This window comes from Tinamus guttatus, unplaced genomic scaffold, assembly GCF_059628265.1.
Source record: "Tinamus guttatus ecotype Peru unplaced genomic scaffold, ASM5962826v1 Tinamus_guttatus_pri_ptg000121l, whole genome shotgun sequence".
Taxonomy (NCBI): Eukaryota; Metazoa; Chordata; class Aves; order Tinamiformes; family Tinamidae; genus Tinamus; species Tinamus guttatus.
The window spans coordinates 188,376-214,906 of record NW_028288655.1 but is presented as its reverse complement, the minus strand read 5'-3'; the positions used below and the strand labels follow the sequence as shown (position 1 = coordinate 214,906).

Below are 26,531 nucleotides of genomic sequence, written 5' to 3'. Positions count from 1 at the left end.
AAACCTCTTTCAAAACGTAGGGTCAGAGTTGGCATCTAAGCCCAGGAGATCAGGCCAGGGCTGTCCCTGTGACTCACATCTGTCTGCGTGTGGGTGCCTGGGACTCCCAGCCACAGCTCTGAGCAAGGACATGCCCTCCGAGATGAGCTGCTGCTCAGGGCGCAGTGTGGAAACACGAGCGATTCTGTGACTTGGACCATAAGAAGAGGGCACCCATATTTATTCCTTTTGCAACTGACGGCAGCAATAGCAAGCTCAGAGAAGAGCGTTTTATCTCTGGAGCCTGTGTTAAGGTGTCTGTGCAGCTACTGTACTAGAGATGTGGGCATCGCCAGCAGCAATCACCCACCCTAAGGAGGAGGCTACGAAGAAACAGCCTCTCCCTTACACAGAAGTGACTCCTTGCTCCAGGGTAACAACTACTTACTACAGAGGAAAAGGCTAGCCTTGCACTACACTGGGACCCCTTAGGCCAGACTGCCTCAGGGGACAGCAACCAGCCATTTCCGTTGCTGCCTCCGATACCAATTGACTGGAAAAAAAACCAGATTCACTGTTTTTACAAGTGCCCAGGTTTTACTTTGCCCAGTTCTTGAAGAAAACATTGCTAAGGATAAGGTGTGTAACATAGGCTTCCACAGCTCCTTCAGGTGAACTCTATGGTACTGGTAAGTTGGATGTGTGCCCACGCTAGGTGTGTGCGAAGGAATCCAACCTGGGTTAGGCCGTTTTCACAGTTGTGGTTTCTATTTTGAAAAACAATCCTTAAATGCCATCTAGTGGTAAAAGCTATTTTCCTATTCCAATTCATCTTTAAAGAGATAGGGAAACACAACTCATAAAGGAGCTCTACAAAGTCATGGATGGACCTGCTTGTTATTTTGTTTAGTTTTTCTCCTTTCATCTCTTTTCCCTGTAGCTGAGTACTCCTTAAGAAGAGTACATAGGCAGTATGCAGTAGCATTACTTCTTGAAACAACTTGCCAGGGCACCCAGCTTGGCACATGTCAGTGCCTGATAAAATGTGATGTGCTGATGAAAGAGCCATTAAGTTCAAGGGTAACCTCTGACAACTTCCCTGTGAAACCACTCAGTTCAAGGCCTGTCATCACCAGCTGGACAACACTTTTTGGAGAACCCCCATGCTGTTGCAAGACTGGCAGCAAGCAGCAGCCAGGTCCATCATCAGCCCCTGTGGGCTGGCAAGAGCTGCCTGGGCAGGACTGCTGTCCTGGGCGTCCTCCGTCAGCCAAACCTCTGCTCAAGGGCTGTGTTGCCCCTGCCTCCCACAGGCCCCATCAGCCTCCTTCTACCCACCCTGCCCCTTGGCTGCCAAGGCGCCAGTGTCTGAAACCTTCCTTTGCTGCCAAAAGGGAGGCTTTGGACACGGTCTGTGCTGGCAAACATGACTGTGCCACCTAAGGGGAGCAGCGAGCGCGCTCGGGCAGCTGTGACAGCAGCTCCTCAGCCCACACCGGCATCCAGCAAGGCCACGCGCAGCAGGGACGCGGCTTTGGCGGCCGTGGTGTGGCAGAGCAGGCTTTGGCTTTACCACAGAGCTGCAGAAGGGCTGAACCCATAGGCCTGGGTCTGACCCACTCACCAACTCACGCGTCTGCCTGGCCCTGGTGACGGCTGCTACCACCTCCCCCTCCTTGAGGACCTCCTGCGGGGCAGAGGTCACTCTCTGCATGTCCTGTTCCTTCACTCATCTCCCACCATTCCCTTCCGCCGCTGCCTGGTAGCAGGACGTGCCCGGAAACAGCTTGTGGTGGCAGCCAGCGTGGCTGAGCGTGTTTTCCGCAGCGAGTAGGCACATATCGCTCCTCTCCACCCCCTCAACTTTCAGCCGCTGTAAACCATTCTGAGCACTCAGTGCTTTAACTGCTGGCATCATTTTTTGATCCCTTTTGACTGCTTAAACTTTACAATCCATTGTTTTTTAAAATGGAGTTTACAACTTGCAGCTCATAGGCCCATCATCAGGCAAGTTTTTAATAAATGATAATGCAGTTCATTGCACTGAACACAGTTCAGCACGAAGGAATGGATGAAATTCCTGCACTGCTGGAAGGTATTTTCCTCCAGCTCAGCTGTCTCGTTTGTGTATAAAACATCTGGATACAGACAGCAGACTCACGTAAAAAGAAACAGGCGTTGACACAGCAAATGCACCAATCCTCAGCTGGCAAGAGTGAGTCACCATGGAGGAGCAAAACGCAAGTCTGAAACGATGTGTTAGGTTTCAACATCTCTTAAGGCCTATTGCCCACAGTGGAGCTTTATCGTTTTGTACAGAAATGCTATAAAACAGGGAAACTAGATGTGTTTCCTACCTATTACCTTTCAGTTAGGATGCAAAGAGCTGCAGACTTGCCTCTTGCCTGCTTTTGTAGGTCACCCCCTGGAGCCTGTCAGTTTCAGGACAAAAAAATGATTTAGGGAGCTATGCGTGAGCCCACGACCCAGCAGCCTTTGCAGTAAAAGGTAGTGTTCATGTTAAAACAACACTGCAAATGATATTCCAGCCTGCGGGCTTTGCAGCTTATTATTATTGAACAGGAGTCATCTTTCAGCCACTGCAGGATGCCAGCTAACAAATAGCACTACAGAGCTTCTAACTCATAGACGAGAAGTGTTGTGTTACCTGCTCTCCAGAAGAGCTACGCAAGATTTAAGTTTGCTCATGCAGCCGTGAGGTCTAGCCTTAAACTTTCTGAGTCTCAGGTGCTGTCACACTTCGTATGAAACAGCATGGTGCTGAACAAACTAAAAACAATCCCGAAGCGCCCGGATAGGTTGCAGTAGTAAAAATAATCATTGTCGTCAGTGCTGGGAACAAACCTTGAGTGCACTGTATTTTCCAGCAGCTGAAAAACAGGAAAGAGAAGCGTGGCTGTGGCTTGGGGGCTGCATCACTGCACACTGCAAACTCAGGAGCTGTCTTTCAACTCTACGAGAAGCGGCCAGTGAGGAAAGGCCACAATTAACAAAACTGCATCTGCTGTAAAATAATAAACCAATACTGAGTGAATGAATATGCCCCCTATAGGCTAGTGCATGACTACAGATGTAACAGCTAGCAGGATTTGGTCTCATATTTGCAATAAATTCACCGTTTCCAGCATGGTTCCATGGTTTAAACCTATTGCAATGTATTTCTTGATTCTAGAGTAACATGTAAAGTGACAAAGGACGCAACATTTACTGCTGGATACAGCAATTAAGAAGTTTTGTTCTCATCAGAGACAAAGCACAGCTAAGAAGCCGCTCAGTGAGGCACATATTTGAGAGTTACCATATCCAGGTGCGGCTATGGGGAAAAGTCCAAGAATCCTCTGCAGTTCCTTCTAGCAATCCCAGTATTAGAAATTTATGCAGGAGTAATTTTTTTGTGTGTGGAAGCTGCAAGGAAATTGCAATGGAAACTGCAATTTTTTACACAGTAATCAAGAGCACTGCTAAGGTGGCTAAAATTAAAATATTTTCAGGATGTTGCAGGTTCTAGTGAGGATATGAAAAAATTGTTCACACTACAGGCTGAGAAACCACGTAGAAAACTAGCAAGTAAGAAACATGCTGTCCTTTGGCATAGGGCAGTGCATCCTGCACTTGGTCTAGACCAGCACAGCCCAGCCAAGGTCTCAGACCAGGGCACCAGCAACGCCAGCCGCAGAGCTGTGCACAGGGCAGGCACAAGCATCCAGCACCCGAACCAGCGGCAGATGCTGGTTACACCCAGTGCTCGGCGCGGCCGCAAACGCTGGTTACAGCCGCTCGTGACAGTTGCCCAGCGATTCTGAACTCCTCCTGCCCTGCAGAGGTGCCACGCTCCCTTTAACGCCGGACACCAGCCAGAGTTACACAGCGCTCCCAGAGAGTAACCGCTGCCCTTAGACGGGGCCTCCAAAGCACCTCGGAGGCAACCAGATAAATATCGCGGCGGTGACTTCAAGGTTTCGCCCCTGACTCCCCCGCAGCCCCGGGAGCCACCGCAGATTCCAGCGGCTCCTCCCGCGGGCCCCGCCCCGTGGGCCCCGCCCCCTCGACGTCCCTCTAGCGTCGCCTAGCAACCAGGGCAGGCGCTAGGCGCCTGCGCCTCGTGACGTCACTTCCCGCGGCCGGGGGCCCCTTCCGGGTGGCGCCGCGGGGCCGGTGCTGTGGGGCGCGCGCTCGCGGCCGCCATTGCTGCGCTCGCGGGGGCCATGGCCGAGGCCGGCGGGCGGCGCCGCGGTCGCCGCTGTGAGGCGCGCGGAGGGCGGCGGCTGCGCGGCGGGCGCTGAGGGGCGGCCGGGCGCGGCCTCCCCGCCAGCCATGGCCTCGCCGCCTGGCGTGGCCTCGCCGCCCGGCGAGGAGCTGCGCGCACTGCGCGAGCGGGTGGCGGTGCTGGAGGCGGAGCTGGGTTCGTGCCGCGAGCAGCTGGAGCGGGCCCGGCGCCGCCTGTGCCGCTCGGAGCGCCGCTACCGCGAGGCGCGAGACGGCGGCGAGGCGCTGCGCAGGCAGGTCCGTCCCGTGCCCCTCGAGGCTCGGGTCCGGGAGGAGCGGGCCGAGCGGGGGGAGACGCGGGGGGCGAAGGGAGGGCGGGAGAGCCGCCCCGCGGCGCCCGGGGCGAGCGGGAGCGTTGGCGCCTCGTGCTCGTTGCCGGTCTTCTGGGAGCTGCCGCCCTATGCTCTGAGTGTCGCGGATCCTCGCTGTGTAGTGGCAATTACTGCTTCAGATTCAGCTCTGCAACTTGGCTCTTCTCATACTGACAGTCGTTAGTTTTTTTCTCATGTGTGTTTGCCTTAAATTAGTTGTCTTTGCTCTCCCTTTGTAGGTAGAAGTTATGTTTTTCATTAGGCTTACCACTCACGTGGAAAACTCTCCTGCAAAACAGAAATCTGTAGAAATAGCTGTAAGGCAGTCTTGTCTGAATTGGGTGGTGTTTTTGTCTGACACAGACGACTGGAACATACTCTTGTGCTTTGCTCTGCAATGTGCTGTTCCTCTTTCAGGTTGAAGAGCTCACTAAGGAAGTCCAGAATAGGGAGAGGAAGGATACATCTAGTGTAGAAGTACAGACGGATGAATATGCTACATGGTCGGAAACAGGTAGAGTAATTGCTTTAGATAGGTGCCTGGGACAGTGACGTTAACTGATAATCTCTGTTTGTTTCTAATATAAAATTAAGTCAGTATTCTAAGCTGCATCAAACTCTGTAGCTTCATACAATCTTTCAAACCCAAGTCACGTGTTTTAGAGCTTCTGTCATCAAATACTGGCATATTGTTACAGGAGTAGCTGTTGTTTTACTTCTGCTGACACTGTAGTTTAGGTTGACATCTTTTCTTTGAAGCCTCTATTCTTTCCCTGTCTGTGTTTATGTGATATCCCTGCGTAGTTTGGGAAAGTGTTTTCAGAATAACTTTTTGATTTTGCTGGTGAAACTTACGCATTTTTACAGACTGTCTTTGATTTTGCATGTCTTGAACTGAAATTTACGCTTTTGAAGGAAACTTGAGAAGCATATGGAAAACATGGTAAACCAGCTTGGACTGTAGCAAGAGTCATGCCATATAATTTAATAGCATTCTTTAATGCACCTGAGTTTCTGAGTTTTTTTTTTCTTTGGTGGGAATTCATAATTTGAATTCGTTTAGTCTTCATCCTTTTTGTCTGTTTCTCTTTTCTGGTCTCACTCAAAGGCTGTAGCTTTCCAGGACTGTGACACTTTCATGTTAGTTTCTTACAATTTTTTTTTTGTTATTTTTGTTTTGTTTTACTTGTTTGTATAGTGCAGTAGAATTGTGTCTTTTAAGTATTATTTTTTAAGATCTCTTTTGCAGGGCAGGGAAAGGAACTACATAACTATGTTTCACCAGTTTTCACCATTTTTTTTAACCACTACATTAAAACAAGACTTGATTTGTTCAGTTGAAGTACAATGTATAAAAATCGGTGACACTGTCTAGTAATGGATTTTGGTTAGACTACTTATAGATTTGCATATATATGCAGATTAAGTTTTAGGATGCTTAAGTTGGCTTGTTTAAGATACTGCTTTGCTAATTTATGTAACTTTTTTTCTGCAGATTATTACTACTATGAGAATTATTACAACACCGACACTCAAGATTGTGCATCTGAGCTACCAGTGCAGCACAATCGTGGGACTGAAGACACTGAGCATACCGTGGCGGAAGAATCACAGGCAGCTGGGAGCATTCCTTTAGAGGTGGATAGCACTGAAGTTGCTGAATGTGGAAAAGAGGAAAACTTCATCCAGAGTTTACAGGTCATAAAACTGTTTGGGATATTACAGATTTTGAAGTCACTACTTTATATTTCTCTTTTAATGTACATGGTTTTGGTTTCAGTGTCATTTTTGTTTTGTTTTGCTTTGTGATGCTCTGGCACTAATAATTGCAAATGAACATCTTCCTTGGTGCTTTGGAACCCTTTTTTCCTATAATGTTCTGAGTGTAAGATTAGTTCTGAAGTTTAAAAATGTCTGCATGCTCTGATGTATATTTTCATAATATTTTGTCAATACCAAATACTGTTATTGACCTTTTCAATGAGGGTACATGAGAGTAGTTGTCTGAAAGTGCAGTTTAACAAAGCTGTGGGTAGCATTTGCCAGTGCTAAAAACTGCAGAATTTTGGGCGACTCCCTGCCCCCGCCACCCCCCCCCCCCAAAAAAAAAAAAAAAAAAAAAAAAAAAAACTTATTTTCATTCCTTCGGCCTCTCCACTTTTGACTATGGTATTCTAACAGTATTGAAGTTAGAACAAGGACTTTCGTACCCATGGAATAAAATAGATTAGTTTAAGTGTATTTTAAAGAAATCATAAATGTTAGCATGCTTTCTGTAGTTATTTTAATACACTAATGCTTAGTCCATTAATTTTTCAGCAGTACTCCCAGTTGTTTGTAGGGTTGCATAAATAACTTGCCTGTAAATCTTGTTTTTATACTCAGTTCTGTAGCAAGTTCATCCATCTTTAAGCTGCCGATAAAAGTGCTTTTCGTGTATGTGGATGAATTAGTTTTTGGTTTAGATAGCATTAATACTTATTTATGTATAAGCTTTCTCTGTGTTTCTAAGAAAACATAGATTATACTACTGGATTGGAAGCACTGAAAGCATGGCATGGTTTTATCAACTTTTTCTGTTTAATATGGCCATACTGACTCTTATTTTTGTTTGTTCTTTCCATTGATATAAAGGGGCAACATATAAGGAGAAGGTAATTGGTTTTCTGCTATTCAGCCTTCTACTTATCTTGCTCACTTGGCTTTTTTTTGCAATTTAGCTTGTAGCAACTAAAATGGAATTGCTGCTGGAAACGTAATGTAGAAAAGTAAAGGAATATAGTGTGTTTAGTTCTGACATGAACTACTTGTTAATATGAAAGGCATAGGATGACATCTCTTGTCTCACTGAAGTCAGGGGGAGCTTATCAGCGAATTACAGCTAAAGTTAAACTTTCTTCTAATATTCTCTGAAACAATCTAAATCCATAGAGTGTTAATTTGTTCTATTTAAAATAGAATATTCTACAAACTTGGTGGTTAGACCATTTGGTATTTTCTTTGTGGAAGAAAATTTAATTTCTTTTTGGTCTTAGGAAGCAGAAGATACATCAGTACCAGAGGGCTCGTTGGCAGAGAGCTTGAGAGCTGCTGCAGAAGCTGCTGTTTCACAGACTGGTTTTATTTATGATGAAAATACAGGATTGTATTATGACCATAGCACTGGATTCTATTATAATTCGGTAAATATCTTGCTCAAAATACAGGGGAAAAAAATCTCCTCTTTTGCAAATGTCAGATAATAAATGATAAGAACACAGAAGCAAGTACCATAATGAAGGCTACTGTAAGGAAGAGCCTTGCTAGAGTTGCTGAATTATTTAGGTCAAATTAAAAGTGGCAGGCTAAGCTTTTACTTGGTTCTTTCTCTCCTAGATTTTTAATTTAATGTTCTTGTATAAAAATTATGTTTTATACTTCAGAAATTTATAAAGTTTGTGTAAGCCTCAGAATCAAGAGCATGAGCTAAAAAGATGTGACTATTTTTTAAAAAGGCAAATTGTTGAACCTGTGTGAATTCTCCACAGTGAAAAATATCTTGGGAGAAAATGCAAGGAATGGGTAATTTAGATGACTAGATATAACAAGTAGTTCCTTGTTGTAGGAAAAAAAAAACAATTACATAAAGGCCAGATAGTAGATCTTTGTTTGTTTTTCTTCTAAAGGAAAATCAACTGTATTATGATCCAGCAACTGGAATTTATTATTATTGTGATGTGGAAAGTGGCCGATACCAGTTTCATTCACGAGTGGATCTGCAGTCTTATCAGACTTCTGGTACTCAACATGCCAAGGATAAAAAAGGGAAGAAGAAAAGAAAAGATCCCGAGTGGAGTACCTCAAATGATTTTAAGGTAACTATAAAAGATATGAAATGTAGAACCTATTTTTTCGTAATGCAAGTTAAGCTTTACTGGGGTTTTTGTTGTTTTGATTGTTTTTGAATTATATACAACAGGCTGCTGAAGGACAGTTAAAATCACACCCTAACACAAAAGCGCTAAAATAAGTTTTCCGTGGAATGATTAAGAATGGAACCCTAGACTTGGATTCTGTAACAGTTTCAGTGCTATTTAGATCTTTATATTCTCATATTAGTGAAACTCTTTAATGGGTAAACACATTAAGGTGAATTATGCTAGCATGTGAACTTAAGTTTTAAATATAACTGTTTTTTATCAGCAACTCACTGTTGCCCTAATGTCTTGTTTTTTGTTTGTTGAATAAAAAAATTGGTTGTTTTTAAACAAATTCTTTGTGGCTACGTATTCCAAAGCTCATTTCAGTGCTGTTTTACTGTATTTTTTACATCATTGGGGTTGATAAAATGTCTGTGAAATTTTAATTCTTTTCATATTAGGCTCTTCTATTGATATTTTGAGACATTTTGTTGTCCTTTGTGCGAGTTAACTGTACATCTTAATTACAGTGGGCATTTATTCATTAACTTGTATTTTAAGTTAGGAAGGTGTTATTTTTTGTATCTCTTGTCATCTGATTGCTAAGAAAGTGTGCCATATATTGCATAATTGAGTGGCTGAAATGAAAGACATTGCATATTGCTCACTCCTGAATAGCAGAATTTCTCTTCTTCCACACCTGTTAAGATTCAAGCAGCATTTTCTTGATGAACGGTATTACCAGTGTTGAATCAAATTCATCTAGTGATCTGCAAATATGTTTTACTACTTAAGATTTCATTGAATGTATTGACTTCTTCAGTTAGCAGGGCTCCTTTAAAACTTTTTGCCAAGCTGACTGGTTGAAATCTGAAATAATTATTCTAGTGTACAGATTTTCTTATTAAATAGTTGTAGAACATCAGTGGAGAGTTCAAAAAAGTATGCAGAGATTTAGGCTTTCTAAAAGATTTTTTAAATGGAATTTTTTTATATAAAGAATTAGTGAAGGAAAATTATGTGGATAGAGGTTACTGTTCATTAAATCCATAATGAATCAGTTTGTAGCTGATGAAGTGCTCTCAGAGCAGAAATTCCCTTAAGTGGACCATTCCTTTTTGAAATCTTGAGGTGGATAGTCAGCAACAACTGACTTGTGTGAGGGAGCTAATGAGGTTCTAGAGGTTTTTACCAGTGTTTGTGTTCTGTACCTAGCGTCTGCTGAATGCAAGTATGAAATTATTTTGCCAGTTTTAAAGGCATCACAAATACAGAATGTAATTTGCTTTCTGTAAGGCTACAAACTGGAAGACTTATATAAACAAGCTTCTGTCTTACGCAAGTAGTAAGGCATTTAAATTTAGTTCTGTAATGAACTATTACATATTGACCTAAATCTCAAAGTATATTTAGAAAAGTCCCGTGGCATTGCTTTGACCTAGCAACTAACGTTTGGGACTTTCTGGAATCCTGTCACCTTACACTTACATTGTCTGATTGTACTGCAGATAGCTACTCCTCCTGAGCTGTTTTTATATTATAGACCATTCTTATGCAAATAATCTTGTTAGCAAATTAGATCCTTTGGGTGAAGTTTGCATTATCATAAGGTAGGAGGTAAACATCCACTTTTTACAATGTGTTTTATTGATGGTGAATTACGTACCTTGCTTTGTCTGTCAATTCCATCTGTTTGATCAATGAGATAATGGGAAAATCAGTCAAATGGATGGTGGTGTCATAGTAAGAAACAAGGCTTCCTTTAGCTTGAAAAAAAAAACACAAAGTGAAATTTAAAATTTTGGTGTTTTATCTCATTAAGAAATTAATTTGTTCAATTCAGAAACAAGTTAAAATAGAGCAGAAGTTAAGATAGTGTCCTCATGTGAAGGATTTTTCAGCTATAAAACTGAAAAATAGTTTGTTAGCTGCACAGTATACCTTTTAGATACATGGTATTTTTTGGCAGTATTGTTGTTGTCCAGTTCTGTCTAGTATTGTTAAAGGTGTTAATTAGTTCATGGTAGTTATTGTATCACTTAAATGTATCCATAGACAAAAATTTAGAAGTTATTTTTCAGTAATATTTTATGGTCAAATATGTATATATTGAAATGCTTTTCTGCATCCTTTGCCCAAGCCCTTCTCTCCTTCCTTTCAGTCCTTCCGTGATGGACAAACGAAATATAAAGTTAAAATACAAGCCATCCTGAAAAATAAATTGACTCATTAAAATTGTTCCGTTCAGCTCACTTGAGGGGGATCAGTTGGATACTTTGGAAATTTTAGTTCAGTTGCACTTTCTTTTTATAGTGATAGGTTAGAAGGTTATGAAGGTGGTGATAATTTGTCTGTTGCAAGATGAAAAGCTTTAAATATCTCAACTTGAAAGAGTTAAGGAAAAGCAGGGGGAAGGGCAGCTTTTTAAAAAAAGTGACCACACAACATGTCATAAATGATAATTTGATCCCTGGGCTAATAACTAGAATCAAGGTTTTCATGCAAGTTGAAAAGTCTAAAGGTGATTATTTAGCTCTAACTGCATGAATGGGACCTTCAGAAATATACACCAAAGTTGATATGTGGACCCATTAAAAATATGTAGCAAAATTGTGATGTCAAAGCCTACTGGCTTCATCTACTACTGGCCTGTACTGGCCTACTACAAAGCCTACTGGCTTTTTTCCATGAATGATTTTAAGTCTGTATGAACAGTTTAATTTTGACCTAATGTCTAATAAATTTTATTCCAGTATGCTGGTGGAAATTCACTTATTCGTCATATTTTCCATTATAGATATTACTATAAAAGCCTAGTCTCTCATAAAAGTACCTAGGAAGTATTTCCCGTGAAACTCTTTAAACAGTTATTATTATTATTATTTTAATATTTTTAATCATGTAGTTTACTTTTTGCTGATATTCATCCCATCTTTAGGTACGTCAGTTGACAGAAACCATGGCTAATCTGAAGATTTCTTCTTTTGGATTGGCTGCTTCTGGTGAAGGTAGAGTTGAGACACCAAACACATTAGTCTGTGGATGTTTACCTTTAACCTTGATATATTTATTTAAAAAAATCATAGGTAATGTTTTAGGTAACTGTTTACATAGAATTACTAAACTTTTTGCTTTCTTTGGTTGAAATCGGTTCATTTAAGAAGTAATTTCTGGCATATTTGTAATATTGTATGAATAAAACATCTGAAGAAGACTTTGGTGCCCTGTAATATCTGGGAAGAGATATTTAGCTCACTGTAGTAATATCAAGTGTCTTGACTAATTTAGTTGTTTTTTTAGATAAGGCAAATCTGTGCTTCTTGTAATTCAGAATTGCCTGCCCCTTGATTAAAAAAAAAAAAAGGCTTCGTTGTGATATGACAAGAGGAGTTTTACTCTATTATAGGTTTTATTTGTTTGTTTTGAGGGTTTTATTTTGTTTGTTTTGCATTGGAAATTCCTGCATAGTATAAACTGGAAGACAGTAACAGGAATGCCTGTAAAATAGCACTGTCAAAGAAGGGAAGACCCTTTTGAAACTCTTTAAAAATACTTCTGTAGTAAAATACTTAGTTTCAGATTAATATTTCAAAATGAGAAATTTGGTGCTAAATATATTTAGCCGTGTCAATGAGAGTGTTAAGTAGTCTTGTTACGTTCATTTAAATCATCTGAACTTGAGGAAAGCCAAGAAGCAACAAACTTTTCAGACATTTCCGAAGAGTTGCCTTTATGTACATTTTTTATAAATTCAGTTGAGCTAGATAATATAGTCGAGTTAGTGCATTTGCTAGAACTGAGCCAATTATGTTGATTAGAACTTCAAAATTTAGTAGTGTACTGTGTAGACATGCTGAAGAGTTGTATGAAAACATATGTAAATCTGTCATAATAAAGAAAAACGTGAAGGCATTCTGAAAGAGACAACGTTTGGGTTTTACTGTGTCACAGAAAAGCAAGAAGTTAAAGTTGAAAATATTTTAAGCATTTTTAAAACATTTTAGTTATGATTATTCATGTATATATTGTAAGTAGGCCAGTCTGCCTTTCTAAAGGCCTTTTTATGAGTACTCCTTATATAAAGCAAAACCATGAGTTCCTGTCGCATGACAATGATTTGTAGTTCTTAAAAGATTCTCACTTTATGGGATACATTAAAATGACATGCTGATCCTAAACCTTTTCAAAGGATCATAATATAATTAAAGCTGGAAGGAATCTCTAGAGAACCATCTAGGCCAGCGCCCTTGCTCAGAGCAGGGTTGACTAGAGTGAGTGAGTTGGGGAATCGTCTAACTGGGTTTTGAGCATCTCTGAGAATGGTGAGTCCACAGCCTACCTGGGCAACTTGTTCAGCTAGTCTTGCAGTGAATACATGTTTTCTTAAGTTCAAGTGGAAATTCACATGTTTCAGTTCATGCCTGTTGCCTCTTTCCTGGGCACTGTTGGGAAGAATCTGATCCCATTTCTTTATACTCTTCCCTCAGATATTTAACCATACTGATAAAACACTATTACCTCACGAGAGCCTTCTGTTCTCTGGGCTAAGCAGTCTGAGCTCTCTTAACATCTCCTCCTCACATGAGAATTGATGCAGTCTCTTACTCGTTCTTATGGCCTTGTTGCTGGGCTCAGTCCAGTATATCCATGCCTCTTGAACTGAATGTAGCACTCCACATATGTCTTGCTAGTACTGAGCAGAGAGGAGAGATCGTGTCCTCAACCTGCTCACAGTGTTCCATGTGGCCCTGGGTGCTGCTGGTCACCTTTGCTGCAAGGGCCTGTTGTGAGCGCATGTGCAACTTGTCGGTCAGGAGCCCAGGTCCTGTACTGCATAATGGTGTGTGGGGCGATTCCTCCCCAGATTTCACTTGCATCTTTGGCTACGTCTTTGCCAGGAACGTATAGCAGTACATCAGCTCCATTATGCAGTTACAATAGTTTATTGTGGAGCAGATTCATCTTTCCGCTCATCTTCTCTTGTGCTCTGTTAGTGAAAAGCCAGAGATTGTGTGGTGGTAAGCAGAATTATCTGATTATCCGAAGCTGAACCAAGCAAAGGTGCTGTCTGTCCATCGTGAGGCTATCGTGGTAGGCCTACTAACTGTTTAGATGTATTGGGCAAAACAGCATATAAAGAAAAGCATGTGCCTAGTATTATGGTGTAATAAGAATGTGTTTGTAGAAGAGCATGGACTTGCATAGTATTTGTGATGTGCAGTGAGCTTGGGAGAAGAGTTAAATATCCTCAGACAGGAAAAAGTGCAATGCTTTAATTTCTTGGATCATTCAGGGTTTTGTTCACTGCATGTCTTGTCTAGTGCTGCTTCCTTTTCCTGAGCAGTGGCAGTATGGAGAGAAGTTATTAGCTGCTGTTTCCATAGTTAGACTCGCATCCTACGTACATCCTGCACTAATAGTGCAAGTCATATATAATGACAAAGGGCTTCAAGGAATCTGCATCCTGCAGATTCAAGTGTTTAAACGAGCTATATTATGCAGCAGTTCAGCTACTTCATGTGTATTTTGCTAAATTTCAGTGGAAAATAATGTCCTGAGTTTGTTGATATCAGTAGGAGAATTAGTAAACTCAGAATTATAACAACTCTGACATTGTTCATATTGGTTTAAATACAACTATCTGTGCTTACTGTTACAACTTCAGTAAAATTTTCTTGCCCTAATTGAATGACAAACAATTACCTCTTGTGCTGACTTGCAGTTTGTCTTGTACACAGATGTACTGAGTCTTTTTGTCCTGTTTGCTTGAGGTATCTAAGGATACAATTTCTTCAGAAGATGGGGAATGTAAAGATTACCTTTTGTATCAGCACTTAATAAATAACAAGACAATTTAGTTTCCTTTTTTTTTAAGAGTTGATTATAATACAGTCCAGAAACTGCTGAGAACTGGTTAAATGGTTGTATTGGTAGAATGATATATAGGCTTTGATCCATTTACAAGAACACTTCTTAGAATTGTTGCTTTCATCCCAGAACAAAAAAGAGTATTGGCTATTTTTAAGTAGCCAGGCTTTGAAACAATTGACACATTTTTTTACTTTGTAACTTGAACACTGAAATTTTCAAAAAAAATCATTATCACCTAATCTACTGTGGAGAAAAGCTGAGGGGCTGCAGTGTTACTTGTCTGTCAGTATGTCAGTCATCTGCTGTTTGTCACAATCATTTGATTTGGGCAGACCACATAGATTCTCTGGTTTTATACTGCATTATTAACACCTCTGTAGAGCACTGTGGTATGACTAATACAGATCTGAAGCTCATACCAAATAAAAGATATAAACAAAGAAAACTATACTAGAAAAGATCAGTGGTAAAAGTTTTATAATCTAGTTTGTCAGAAAGACTTTCAGAGGGTATCTGACATGAATGAGCTGTGTAGTCTTACTTTTGGCTAGGTCACTGCATCACTTTTCTGTCTGTGTGTAGTTACGATAATATTTGCAGTGTGCAGGTATGAGGGCTATTGATGGTAGAGAAACTCTAAACAAATTTGAGTGATGCAGGTTGGTAATTTTTCAGTTAAAGCATTATGAGGTTTTTCAATATTTGCTGATTATTATTGAGAATCTGCTGTCCTATTCAAAGTACAAAAAGCACAGTATAAGGTGGCTTGACTACAGTACTGAGAAGAGATTTCATGTTTGTCTTAAAGCTGTGCCAGTGATAAGGTTTTACAATTTTGGTCAAAGGCCTATTTTATATTGGTGTGTTGAGAAAGCTTTAATTTCCTAATGGTTGATATTCACATCAATTCATGTATGTCAAACTATGGAATCTTCTATGTTGGAGGGGGGGGAAAAAAAAGTCAGGAATGCTTTTTGCTTTATCTGCTGTTTATTGTATATCTGCTATTCAGGACAGTTGACAGTTGATTGTATCTCTCTATTCAGGAATAGAGAGTTCTAGAGTTCTAAATTCAAGATAGCAAATCATAAAATTTGAGGTTTTTTATTTAACTCTTAAAATCACTTAATTCCTTTTTTAAAAAGAAGTTTGTCAGGATTAGTCAATTGAGAACTAAATTTTCAAGGTATTCTGGCAAAATTGACTTGAGTCTTTCTGAAGAGATTTTCTTTCCGGTTCAAGGATTTTTTTTTTCTTTTTTTTTTTTTTCTTTTTCCCTCCTTCCCAGTCCCTGCTCCCCACCCTTATCTCTGTTCATGTGTTCATGTGGTGATGGAAGAACCTACAGTAAACCAATATGTATGGTGGTACCTACACAAAAGTGTTTCAGTGAATGGTTTTGTTAAAGTTGCAGTCTAAAAAGAGGCAGAGAAGGTCACTAGCTCAAGCATTGGTGGGCATTCCAGGTGTTTGGGACCGTTTTGGAAAAAGAAACAAGAAGATATAAACAGGAGGAAGATCTGATGAAGATCAACTAAAGATGTTTAAAAAGACTCACAGTAAGTCTTTTTAAGAAGAAAAGAGAGAAACAAAAGTAGGAGTTGTAAAAGCAAACCTAGGAAACACTCAGGATGATGTACAAGTTCAAAAGTGTGGACAAGGATCTTGAAGTTTTGTGTGAGAAAATAGGAGTAAATAAAAGTTAGAAGAGAAGAGGAATACAGTCATACTTTCCCAAGTAGAAGATGATCGTGGCCATATCTGATAGGATGTGGAAAAGGTTTCTACTGAAATGTCTGTTGTCTGCATGCACTAAACTTCCTTGAATTTTGAAGTTGTTTCCTTACTGTTCCTAGTGAAAATAATTGCGAGTGAAAACTTCAATTTCAGGCTAGCAGCACAGCTTGGAATAACTCAATCTGTAAAGAAAATAACATTCCTGAAGTTTAATTTGTATAAATCTTCTCCAGGATTTGGATACGGAAGAGCAGAAGTCCGCTAACAGTCTGAACTGCGCTACCACTATGGAGCAAGTACATTCTACTGAAGAAGAAGAATCTCTAAACACGAGAAAGAAAACTAAAACGGATGTGGACATACGAAACAGTATAACAGCCAAAGAATCACTGTCTTCAGACAGTATAAATTTGCATTCAAGGAAAAGTACGCCAGATACTGGAACATGTACAGATGACAGTAAAACCATAGACACAGAAAGTGAGCCAGAAGAAGGTGAAATCATGGATTCTGAGTACGAAGAGTATAGCAGTGAGGAGGAAGTGACAAGTGAAGAAACTGCTGATTCAGAAGTCTCAGAAAATGAAGGTGAATTATTGTGGTTTTTATGTAGAGTATTATTTTTTTCCAGGAGCCCATTAACAAGAAAATAATTTGGATCCTTAAAATAAATGCCCAACTTAATATGTTGGCTTAAACGCTGCAGTGTGTGTGTGTGTGTGGATATATATATGCATATATATGTATATAATTAATGTTTGCTTTCATTCTCTCCCCCTTTCACTGTAGTCAGAACAAAGCAGGAATGTTTTATTGAAGCTCTTAGTTGTAAGTGTGCTTACACAGAAACCTAGGTGATGTAATAAAGTTTGATCAGATTAGTGATTGAAATAGAGATTCTAGTGTGGACCTCATGGTAATTCTGTGGATTAACTTTAAAATTAGTATGTAGTATTTCTAATATTTTGATATACACCTGTATAAATCAGCATAAGAATGAAATTCACTTTGGTGAAAAGGTCAATGTGAAGTATTCCGTACTACCCCAAGTCCTGTTTTCTATGTATTTCAGTGTCAGTTTGTAAGAACTAGGTTGAGAAAGGAAACCGTGTACTTTCTTGTATCAAAAAAGGGTTACCATAGGCCCTCAAGACCTCCTGAAGAATTGAATACTCTTGCGAAAAGATTAACGTGTGGAAAAGAGACAATGTATAGCAGAGGATATCCCTCATTTATTTCATTCACAGAATGAAATAAAAACTATGAAAGTCTTTACTGCAACTGGTTTCCTGGTCACAGTTAACAGCTGCAGTTTCTTTTTTTCCTTTTACTATTTCACTTAATTATCTACTAAGATTCTGAGTGATTAATGCAATTCAAAATGAGCTTGCTACACTCAGGCTTTTAGATTATTTTTTCTTCTTTCATTATTTCTCTTATTATCTTATTAACTCTACAATAATGTTAGAGCAGTAGAAACTGGAGACAGTTTCTCTCTTCCAAATACTTTCTGAGATGGTCTCTTCCCAGCTTGCCCTGTCTGTTCCTTTATCAGCTCAGTGAAGGGTCTTTCTACAAATGCAGATCCAGGAACAAAATTCATACAGCTGTTACACATATCCTTTCTCTCAGTACATATTGATGACATTGTATCTATAATCTCCTCTATTCTCTCCTGCCTGTGTTGGTGCTCAGTGCTTAGTAAAACTTAGTAAAAATGCAGCATTTGCCAGAGAATTAATGAGATTTATATGAACTGAGATTAGGATTTAGTGGTGTTGTCATTAATCAGTAAGATGATGTTGAAACAGACTATCCCTAATTTGTTGTAACTAATGGGCCATAAATATGTAGTATATTATTTAATTCTCTGAGTTTATATATTTTATTATTGTAAATATATGTGTATGTAGATCTGAACATGAAAACTCATAACTTAGCGGGGAAGCAGAAAGCTTTTGAAGCAGTAGTTGCATCAAAGTTTCCTCTCAGATGTGCTTATGTTTCCCTTTTTAAAACTTTTTTTTTTTGCCAGATTATTTCAACTAGTTGTGATTCAAGCTTTATGACATACAAGGATACCAGTTTGAAAGTTGTGAAGTTATGGACTATAGGAGTAAAACTGTTGGTAGCTATATTTTTTGTTTTTTGTTTTTTATTGCAATAGATGAAGAAAAAATATGGCCTCCTTGTATCAGAGTAATTGTAATTAGATCTCCAGTACTACAGACTGGATCACTTCATATTATCACAGCTGTGAAACCTGCTACAATTGGAAGGTAAATCTGAATGGAGTTTATATGTATAATCTTAAGTTATGTCTGACTTTGAAAGCTAGATAAGATGCTCAGTATTCATCTCTACTGTTCATGCTTGCTCTAACTGTCAGCAGTTGCCAGATACTGTGATTAGCCAACAGTAAGAGGTTTAAGTCACCTAACATCATGGCTGTTGTCCTAATAGCATGTGCATATGCAAGTAACAGCTGAGCAAGCCATGAAAGCCTGTTAGGCAGTGAGAACCACCTAGCTGTAATGGATTGTTTGTCTAAGGCTTAATGGCAGCATAAATTACAAGGAATTTATTGAAAACCATTGTTTCTTAGTGAATAAATTTCTGGGCCCCTGAGTGAAATTTTCAGAAATGAAATTATACACTTCAGAAATTCAGAATTTCAAGGAAGCGTAATAGTTGCCTTTGCAAACTTGGACTCATCACACATTCAAATTCCAGTAGGGTCAATTCATCACTTTAAAATAGTAAGTTTAACTTTGTGATAGCCTGTATATGTGACTTGTCTTGCTAGAAAAAATACAGTTTGTTTTTTTTTATTGTGCCTATTAAAGAACTGCTGAATTGAGTGATGCATTAAATCTTTATCAGTGTTTACTGATATCATCAGCTCTTCAGTGGCTTCTGGTTGGTGCTGGCAGATGTCTTGATTTGCTGTTAAAACTGGAGCTTCCTAGGTCCATCTGTTCGTCAGCTTAATAGATGTCAGTGCTTGCAACTTGCATTCTTACCTCTTTCTTTCCACTGCACTAGTTTTGACTGATAAATCTGTGCAGATTACTATTTCATTGCTTGTATTACCTGCGTAATGCTACTAAGAATTGAACTCTCCTCCAAAATTGATGGTAAGATGCACCAAAAAGCGTAAATGATGCAGAATTCACAGGCAATCTACAGGACTTATAGGAGAGTAAAAATACAGGTAGAAATACCAGATTTCTGGATAAACTTTTAAAGGACACCTTTATTGTGTCATTGCCTGCTATTTAGATTATAGATGATTAAGGCATCATCTATAAACACTTTTATGCATCATACATTGCAAAAAAATACTTCTGCATCTGCAAGATTCCCCAGTTGCTCAGTGGGAAATATGTATTGTAAGCCATTATAAAAAAATACTCCCACTTTATCATAATTTATGTGTTGGCTTGCCTTTCCAGAGAAAAAGATGTTGGACATACACTTCAGATTCCTGAAGTTGGAGTCAGTAAGGTAATGCTTGTTTTTGTATGACGGAACCTAGGTGAATTATGAATGAAGCTTTAGATTTTATGGCTTTAAATTTTATCAAATCTTGCAGGGTTTTTTGTTTGTGTGTGTTTTTTTTTTTTTTTAAAGCAGCTCTAGAGTGAGATATGCTTTCATCTACTTCTGTAAAGCTAGAGAAACAAACACCTTTTGCTGAAAAGGGACTTGATGCAAACAGCCGTTTGACTTCAATGTCACACTCACTTGAAGATTAGATAGGTTACATTCAAACTTTAGGAAAGCTAAGCATTTTTTTCAAAGTGGAATTTATCCACAGTAAATAATTGCACTCTGAATCTTGAATTTCTTGCAGTTGAGATTATATTAATATGCTTTATCTTCTCCTCAAGGTAACAGTATGAAAGATGATGTTCAGGAAGCTTGAAAATATCATAGAAGTCTTTTTAGTGAAAGATCTTGGGACAAATGTCTTTTCTCTAGTTAAGAGAGGGATTAAAATAGGGTGCTCTTTTGCTAAATACTTCAGCACAGACCATTGATTAACAAAGGCATGTGATCCGAACAAAAAAAAAGTTGGAGAAAAAAGATGCATATGCTAGTATGTGAAATACCCTTTATCAAGTCTTTGGTAGATGATAGTTCTGATTAATCAGGCATGTACCATATGCATAATAAGAATTTCATGTGAAAACCTTTTCTGTATGCTAATGAGCTTTTTAGAGATGTATTTTTAAATGGGGCACATGAAACAGTCAAAGGGTATTTATTTTTTTGCAACATTAACCTTTTTTCTGTATTGTTTCTTGATTTGGATAGCAGCATTTATCAATACTTTACGCACACCTATTTGCTTTAAGTACTTTTCATTCAAATTAACTGCCTACAAGTTATTTCATTTTGCAGATGAAGATTCAAAGGCAGAAAGTTAAAGGACATATCTGTAGAAATACAGAATGTTGTTACCAAAATGTTTCCCTTCCTGTTTGTAATTGATAAATGTGGACCATTCTGGCATTTTGCTTAACATAAATTTAAAATGAGGAATTAAATAAATAACACCCTGCAGATAAGACAAGTAATTTGGCGTGGAATTATGTCTTCCCCATTCTTTTAATGGGATTGTTCATTTAATGTCAGAAAGGTAATAAAAGGAACAGCAGTTGATGGACAGGAACTGTTGGGTTCTGGGTGCTACCGTACACATCTTAATATATCTGCTTCTGTTATGATGGCCCATGTAATGTGAAGGTGGAGAATGAGATCAAATAAGAAAAAAAAGCAGGTCTTCATGTATCTCTAGAATGTGTGCCACAAAGACAGGAGGAGGCTAGAATGCTGTTACACTCTCTTTTATTTCCTTCTTTTGCAAGATAAAACACACTTGCTATACTGGAAGTTTATACTTTTTTCAATACAAATCCCTCTTAATAAAATCACCTGATACTCACAGAATCACACAGAATGTTTGTGGTTGAAAGGGACCTCTAGAGATCATCTAGTCCAACTCCCCTGCTCAAGCAGGGTCATGCCATAGGTATATTATCAATGAAGTACTTCATGGTTTTGAAGCCCATTTGTTTACATCTCAAATGGCCTGAGGTAATAAAGCATTGCATAACATGGCTATTAGAGTACCAGAACAACTCCCTAAAATACCTTCTGAAAACTTACTTCAGTGTGTAAACTGTGAAATACTTAATGAAAACATTTCACTTAAATTCTTGTATTTATCAGTTCCATGCAGAAGTATATTTTGACCACGATTTGCAAAATTATGTCCTTGTGGATCAAGGGAGTCAGAATGGAACAGTTGTTAATGGCAATCAGATTCTCCAGGTGAGTGAACTTATTGCAATATTGCTAAGCATTATAGCTACTTTATAATAACATTATTTATGTTAAAGAAAAATGTAGTCATGGTCACTTTCATTCACTAACAACAGATTTCTTTCATACAGTAATCACTACTTTAGTTCTCTTATGGTTTTAGGATCCAAGTGTAGCACTTGGTGTATTTTGTAATATAAATTAGGAAAAAGCCATTCCAATCACAGAATGTAGACTGAAATGCCTGCTTGAAGCTTTTGCCTGGATTCATGATGCCAAAATGAATCATTACAGTGTTAGCAGTAGTTGTGCTTTACAGTTTTTGCCCTTCATTGCTCATTGATAAACATGACTGTCAAAACTCTCTTGGTGTAGCCCAAAACAAAATGTGATCCCTACATCTTGGAGCATGGAGATGAAGTGAAGATTGGTGAAACTGTACTTTCTTTTCATATACATCCTGGCAGTGATACTTGTGATGGCTGTGAACCAGGGCAAGTCAGAGCACATCTTCGCCTGGATAAGAAAAAGGAATCATCTGGTTAGTCATATTATCACTCGATATATTTTGACAATAGGTCTTTATTGACATAATAATTACCTCAGATGGTTTTAATCTTGCAATTTTCTTGTCATCTGGGAATAGCTCTTCAACTCCTGATGTATTTTCTTTTGGCATGTTTGTCTATGTGTAATAACGTTAGAACAAAATTTCTGTCCATCTTAATGCTTAAATACTGGTTAAATTAAATTCAGTCATATGTTCTTCCTTTTAGTTTTCCCAGCACTTAGCAAAGAAGAGAGAGAGTTAGTCAGAAGAAAAGCATTAAAACAAATATGGGTGAAATACGGTTTACAGGTGAGTTTACAGTGAAGACTGATTATGTGCTTGAAGTCTACACCCTCTCTGTGATTCCTATTTCAAACCATGAGTTTCAGTGAACTATCAGATTTTTAAAAAACTGAAGCCTGTTGGTTTAATGTATGTTTGTTTCCTGTATACTAAGCAAGCTAGTCATTATTTATAAACAAGAATGCCAACATGAGTGTACAGGCAATATGGTGTATAAGTATGGTTGTGTTACTTGTGTTTTAGAGATGATTTTGACTACAGGGTTGCATCTAGCAGTTGTAACAATAAGAAGAAAACATTTCTCAAATTCTTTAACTATTGAAATCACATTGATACAAAATGCATACATGCATTCTTAGTTACCTATTTCAAAGAAATTGGTGCTGAGAGACAAGCTTTATATTAGTCTCATGGAATTTTCAGTGGCTTGTCAATACAGTTTGATGCTTAATATGAGAAGAATGATTCTTCATACAAAGAAGTTTGAGATTAACCATCTCTATGAAGTTGATAAATTTGGCAATATTACATCGTTATGTGATGTCAATAACAAACTACTCAGTAAGAACTCTGTAGTATTTTGCTACAAGTTTTAGAATTAATAAAATAAGGGGAAGCTGCTCCACTAATGGGGAAGGAAAGAATCAAGACATCAAAAAAGAGACTTTAAAGCCAGACATCATGCCCTGATGGAATTTCTTCTGATCCTAAAGAACACAGAGTATGAAAACAACAAAGCAGTGAAGAATCCAAAGTACAAAGACAGAGCAGGAAAACGCAGAGAGACTGTTGGAAGTGAAGGAACTTTCCAGAGAGATGATACTCCAGCTTCTGTACATACGTAGGTTTATAAAAATGTGTGTGCATCAGTGGTGAATCTTTTGGAAATGGTATACAGTAATTGTAGGTCTAATTTGTAAGTTCGTAAAAGGATATCTGGGGTAATGGAGTGTGAGGACTAGGATGATTTGGTGGTGAGGTACTTGCTACCCTTTCACAAGCACAATTGATTCTCCCCCACTTGCATTTTATTTTGTAATTCGCAAAATAACCAGATAGTTCACAGGCATTTTAATACTTTGGGAGTGGGGTGGGGGAGTCTTGGAATAGTAGCCCAAAGTACCAAAGATATGCATGGGAGAACTTGAAACAGGTGGCGTGAGGGTCTTCTGGATAGTTCTTGATTCAAGTAGGAACAGCAGAAGAGTAGTTGGTTCCTGTTTTGTAGCACAGTGGATGCATGTGTGTTAACTCTTACTTATCCGTTAACTTTTCTTTAAAGTGAAATCAGCAATAGCAATAAAGGACATCAAATGTTGGAGAAGATGGGATGGAAGAAAGGGGAAGGCCTGGGCAAAGACGGTGGTGGTATGAAGGATCCGGTAGGTCTGGTTTTTCACTTGGAACAGAAAGAAATTGAAATGCACTTGCAATTAATAATGTCGAGCTGTAAGCCATAGATGATTCATTTAAAACACTTCAAAGTCATCAATAGTAGGCAATAACCTCAGTAGAGCCAATCTCAAATAATTCTTAACTTGAATCAAATTTTGTGAAAGTTTTCAACGATTACATCACTCTTGTGGAAAACACCAGTAATGTTTGTTGTTTGTTTTGAAACCAAGCAAAGGAAGACAGACAACTTCTAGTCATGTGAATAATCCCATGTTTGAATACGAAACAATTCCAGTCTTCCTTCAGACTTAAGTGAGGTAAATTAATTTTAAGATGGGCTCAGAGCCACACCTTGGTTTGTATTGTAAACTGTGCCCCTTACAGGGCTGGCTTGCTGTTTACTGCACTCAATCCATGAGCAGTGCTCCAAGGGTTAGTTGGTGGTAGGTGACATCATTCAATACTTCAGATTGCAATTTTAAAGATTCATCAAACTGTTTTAATAGTAGTTTAGGTGTCACTCTATGATCTGGCTATATTACTGTTAGAACCTTACACAGAAGTGTTTGGTGAGAGGGATTAGTATTATAAAGCATGATTTGAAATACTTAGTATTAATTTAATATTTAATAATTATTTCTACAGTTAAGCATTTCTTTATGTATTTGACAGATTCACCTTCAGTTACATAAGACACATGCAGGTTTGGGTACAAGTAAACCAGCTTCAATCGACGATGTTCAGATCATCCAGAGCAAGAATAAAAAGAACTGGGATAAAGCAAGAGAAAGGTTTGCTGTAAACTTCCAAGAGACTAAAACACAAAAAGATACACCTAAGGTCATGCCTTGGGTTAGAGGAACTGCAGAATAAAAGTGACTGTCCCATAGCAGGGTAATTCCTCTGTGTAAATAGTTGGGAGAGAATTTATTTTTATTCATTTTTTTTCCTTTTTTCTTATGCTAAAGCAGAAGTTTGGTGATACGTAACATACCCTTGTGAAAAACCTCTTCAAGGTTAACTCCAGTTATGTTCATGGGTTTTCTGTAGTCTTCACGCTTTTATAAAATTACATTTTTAGTAAGAAATGAAAATTTAGAGGGATATTCAAAAGTACTTGAGAGTGATTCTATCATGAGCAGGAATTTTCTTCAATTGTGTTTTTTAACATAGTACTTCATGGAACGTCAAGTGAAATACTTGTTACATTTAAACTTAAAAACAATACTCTTAAATTTGGAGCAGTGGTTAAAAAGCAATCTCGAGGGTGGTGATGTGGGGGGGAAAGTACTCCCCTAAAGCTGACATACACAGCAGCACAAGAGCCTTTTCTTGTGGGTGGAATGGTCAACAAAAACACACCAGTATTAAATATATGCAATTCAGTAATACTCAAATACTTCAGCCTACCTTCTGAGAAAACAAATTTGTTTATATTAACACATACTGCATTCCATGAAGTAAAGTACCAACATTGGTGAAGAAAAGTCTTCAGTGGACAGCCTGTAGCAAAATTTCTTCTGTGAAGAACCTGCTTGAGACTTGTTAGTAAATCTGTATCATACCTTTAAAAGAGAAGGTATGTTTAGAGAACTGCTGTCTGTGTGCATTATTTATTAATTTCTTGTTCTGATGCATCCGTTGCTGGCAATGGAGTTTATGCCGGGGGGGGGAGGGGGGAGAAACCCTACCAGATATTCAGTGGGAAAGGACTGCCAAACTGAAGCTAAAAGCTTGGTATTTGTTGAATGTGCCTAAACAGAATAAATTATTGTCAATTTTAGCACTGTGCTTTTTGATACTATCTTATGCATATACTGGATACGAGTGTTCTTGTAAAATAAGAAAACTTCATCCAGTTTTAGTCAGCTACAATTCTGATCCTTGTCAAAATAAACCATCCTACTGTATCACACAGGCAACTGTCAACTAGTTTTTAGTAAAACTGGGACAGTTTTACTAACAGTTGCTAGGTGTTAATATCAGATTTACGTACTGTAAGAGAAACATTCAAGCTATGCGATTCAAATAATGAGAGCACACTTTTTTTTTTTTTAAACAACCTGAAGTGTACCTTACCTCAGCGTATGCAGCTGGAGGTGTGGCTTGGAGTGGTGTGAATGCCTGCAGTAATATTGCTTAATTTCATTAAAATCAGTTTGCCATTCACCTTGGGAAGCAGTTATCTTTTCACTGTTACACCTGTAGTTATGAACTGCTGTTCACAGCAGCAGTTACGAAATAGAAGAGCAGGTTCTTCTACAAGGGTGGAAAAAAGTGCAGGCTAAAGAAATGGTTTTACTATTACTTAAATTCTTTAAGTATTTGTTAATATTCAGCAGACCTTTATGATCTTGATAGTAAATCAAACCTGACAGAAAGACTTCCTTTAGAAATCTTAGTTCCTCCTCCCCTGAGTTACTAGTTACTTTAAGTCAGTTGCTGGTGTACTAGTGCCAAACAAAGAAACTTGAAAGGATTTAATTGAATTTAACAGAGTTTTTATTGCATAAAAACTTCTTGGGGTAAGTCATCATTGCCCTTCTAGAGAAGCCTTGTCTGTAAGAGGCTCATATAGTCAAGCACTGAGTCTGTTTTCAGTACTGTGACTTCATTTTTCTACAAGCAAGTTCCATGTAAAGGGTGAAGTTTGGACTCAGTTTCATGACAGATCATGAGAGATCCCACTGTGTTCCAATGGACCCTGGTAAAGAGGAAAAAGCAGTTCTGTTAATATGCACCAGTGTTACCAAAGCAAACAGAACTATGGTCTGGCTAATCAATTATTTTAAGTAGCTATGTTCCTTTATTGAGTAGAGGCCCTTTTTGTGAGTTTGAATGGGGACTATCTTGGTGACCGTTTAAATA

At 38.6% G+C, this 26,531-nt stretch overlaps 1 protein-coding gene across 1 annotated transcript; it reads left to right on the top strand.

Moving 5' to 3' along the window:
• Nucleotides 1-319: 319 nt before the first annotated feature.
• AGGF1 (angiogenic factor with G-patch and FHA domains 1) lies at nucleotides 320-24,584 on the top strand. Its single transcript, XM_088521393.1, has 15 exons — nucleotides 320-412; nucleotides 4,090-4,503; nucleotides 4,995-5,091; nucleotides 6,073-6,275; nucleotides 7,613-7,759; nucleotides 8,243-8,431; nucleotides 16,318-16,672; nucleotides 18,252-18,363; nucleotides 19,540-19,591; nucleotides 21,323-21,424; nucleotides 21,791-21,956; nucleotides 22,192-22,274; nucleotides 22,982-23,109; nucleotides 23,551-23,650; nucleotides 24,336-24,584. The coding sequence occupies exons 1-15, from the start codon at nucleotides 320-322 to the stop codon at nucleotides 24,534-24,536; spliced, it is 2,442 nt and encodes an 813-aa protein (XP_088377519.1). The 3' UTR covers nucleotides 24,537-24,584.
• The last annotated feature ends 1,947 nt before the right edge of the window (nucleotides 24,585-26,531 follow it).

Coding starts and splice junctions, on each gene's coding strand:
- AGGF1 (XM_088521393.1), top strand. CDS start 320: ATGTGGGCATCGCCAGCAGCAATCACCCACCCTAAGGAGGAGGCTACG. Junction 19,592..21,322: donor CTGAAGTTGGAGTCAGTAAG/GTAATGCTTGTT, acceptor TGTATTTATCAG/TTCCATGCAGAAGTATATTT. Junction 21,425..21,790: donor ATGGCAATCAGATTCTCCAG/GTGAGTGAACTT, acceptor CTCTTGGTGTAG/CCCAAAACAAAATGTGATCC.